At 44.5% G+C, this 2500-nt stretch overlaps 1 protein-coding gene across 1 annotated transcript in view; it reads right to left on the reverse strand.

Moving 5' to 3' along the window:
- Positions 1–2500, reverse strand: part of LOC138014923 (uncharacterized) — a 33315-nt gene that overhangs the window by 5401 nt on the left and 25414 nt on the right. Inside the window, exons 12-13 of the mRNA XM_068861813.1 lie at positions 1975–2500; positions 590–1417 (exon numbers count right to left, since the gene is read on the reverse strand). The exon at positions 1975–2500 is cut by the window's right edge and continues 470 nt beyond it. Of these exons, the coding sequence (XP_068717914.1) occupies positions 590–1417; positions 1975–2500 (1354 nt within the window). The remainder of the gene's footprint in view (positions 1–589; positions 1418–1974) is intronic.

Below are 2500 nucleotides of genomic sequence, written 5' to 3' on the forward strand. Positions count from 1 at the left end.
CATTTAGAAGGAGGGGTAACTAACACTAGGTAATGTTTTCCCATGAGACCAAGGGTTCAGGCGTGACGCAAGCTCGCGTTTCATGGAGAAAATGGGCCTTAATCACACGGCGGCCATGTTGAGCTCCGAGGGATTGAAAATTTTTGTTTCGTTCCACCGAAACTCGTTCCCAAACATTTCCACTCGAGGCTCGGGGTGCGACATCTATTGTCTATGAGCAATATGGCCACCGCCCGAATAAGGCCCATAGGAGTGAAAATACTCTTTTGAGACCCTCAGGTCGAAAAAAAGCGTATCATTCCGCTTTTCATTCTTTTCCCAGTAAGTGAATAAAGAACAAACAAGCGAATAAACGAAAATACGAAAAAAAAGGTTTGATTATTTTGGAGCTAAAATCTCACACAGTCCACTGACCGACGGCAAATTCGTATCAAGGCCTCTCACGAGCATTGGTTCGCAGATCACCTCGGCAAAATCCGTTTTCGGAACAAGTCTTCGCTTGAAAGACCCTATTCCAGAATTATAAGTCTAGACACAATAATCCCCAAAGAATGCGCCCTAATTATGACTATGATTTTATGACAGTTACCTCGGATGTGACACTGAGCGGATACCACCTGTGCAACCCTTTCAATGTGAATCTGGAGCCATCTCCAACTTGATCTGGACAGGTCATCAAGGTGTTAGGCTCAACGTTGGTAATAGGTAGCAGGTGCTGACAGTCCTGATCAGAGCAGGAAGAGGACGTATGCCGCTTACACGCCAAGCACGTGACACAAACTTCATAATGGACATTACCAAGCCAGTGCCACTGTTCGCATAAGTTCTCCAGTTCTTCCTCGATCGAAGATCTCACTTTAACAGGGAGAGTATTTTCAGTGACTTGTCGGCGGTCTGTTGAAGCAGCTTGGTGAGATCTCAGAGTTAACCTAATGCTCCGCTTGCTACAAAGAAGAAGTACATCAAATTCGCTCCTCTTTCCGAGGATAAAGCGGACTCCATTGCAGAATAAGTTGGGAGATTTTATGCACTCCAGATCCGCAAATCGGCCAATCAGACGAGAAACAAGCTGGGCAAACAAGCCGTGGGGAACGAATCCATCGCAGAATCTGAACTCTAGAGGACATGGGTCGGTATCCTGTGGCGTCAGATCCCACAGGTTTTCTGGTGAGACACGCAGTTGTGCAGGAACAAAGTACTTGAGCTCGCTGCTGAGGACGTCACTGGACTCATTCGATTCTGGGTGTACATGAAATTTTGCCAGAAGGCCGTACTTCTCCATCATATCAAGAACATCTTGTTGTAACGACCTGCCATCAAATCCGTTATCGTAGTTTACAAATACTCTATTTACCAGCTGCATATGCAAAACGCCTGTCTCTTGAAGTTCGTCCCAAAGTGGTCGATCAACGGCATCCTTAAATGAAAAGTCAAATAATTACTTACAAGAACTGAGCGGTTTTCAGTTTTTTCGAAACACTTGGATTCCATTGTGATTGGTTTAAAAATCTCTTGCATGCAGCATTCTCGACTAGTTACGAGATGCTCGTGCGTTTTCCCGCCATTAGCGTCGCCTACACGGATTCGTTGCGTCATGATTAGCTCATTTGATTGCCTGTGGGTCTATTCTGATTCGCTAATACCCTAACTTTCGCATGGCCAACTTAAAACTACCTTTTTTCACATTTTTTCTACCAGAAGGGCCCATTTTTATGAAATCCCTTCGAGGCGCACACGTTTTGGTGCGAAATTCATAACCAAAATGTAGCAGTCTAATGCACACCAGTCACAATGTTCGATCATTATGGATATAGATTTGCAAGCTTGATGATTTAGCGGCTACACCAAGAGAGACTGAAGCGCCACAGAAATTTCCGAGTAGAAAATACTTTGGGAAATTCATTTAAAAACTGCCCTTATTATTTCGTTTTCACGGCGTTGTTTCGAAGGTTGAAAATGCCAAAAAGGACAAACCTGTTCTCGATAAGGACAGATTGTGATGAGACTCTTGAAGATATTGATCAGCCACTGAGTATCAATGACCACAGTGTCTTTGAATCGTACAATGACACCCAGATCATGATAGTAATTCAACATGGCATCCAACTGCTCATCACCCTCGATGAAGCACTCTTGCCTCGCAACATCACGGATTTCATTTAAAGTCAAGTAAAACCTTCCAGCAGCTAACTTCTTCACCGTTTTCTCGAAGTTAAACCACTTTACGGGGAGATCAGCACACGAGCTCAACCCAGAAGACAGGACGTCTTGCACTCTGGCCTGTATAGCTTTAATATCGGCTGAATTGGATGACAGTGTGTTGTCGACTCTGTAAAACGCCAGCACGTGCCCTTGGTATGTTTTTCCTTTCAAGTTCGCGATGATCTCGGACTCCACTTCTTCAACTTTAGCAGACGAAACTTTGTCCGCGTGTGTACCAACCACAAGAACTGGAGGGGGAAGGCAGCGAAGCTTTGACTTTTTACAAGTTTCCACAAAC

This window comes from Montipora capricornis, chromosome 9 (assembly GCF_036669925.1).
Source record: "Montipora capricornis isolate CH-2021 chromosome 9, ASM3666992v2, whole genome shotgun sequence".
NCBI lineage: Eukaryota > Metazoa > Cnidaria > Anthozoa > Scleractinia > Acroporidae > Montipora > Montipora capricornis.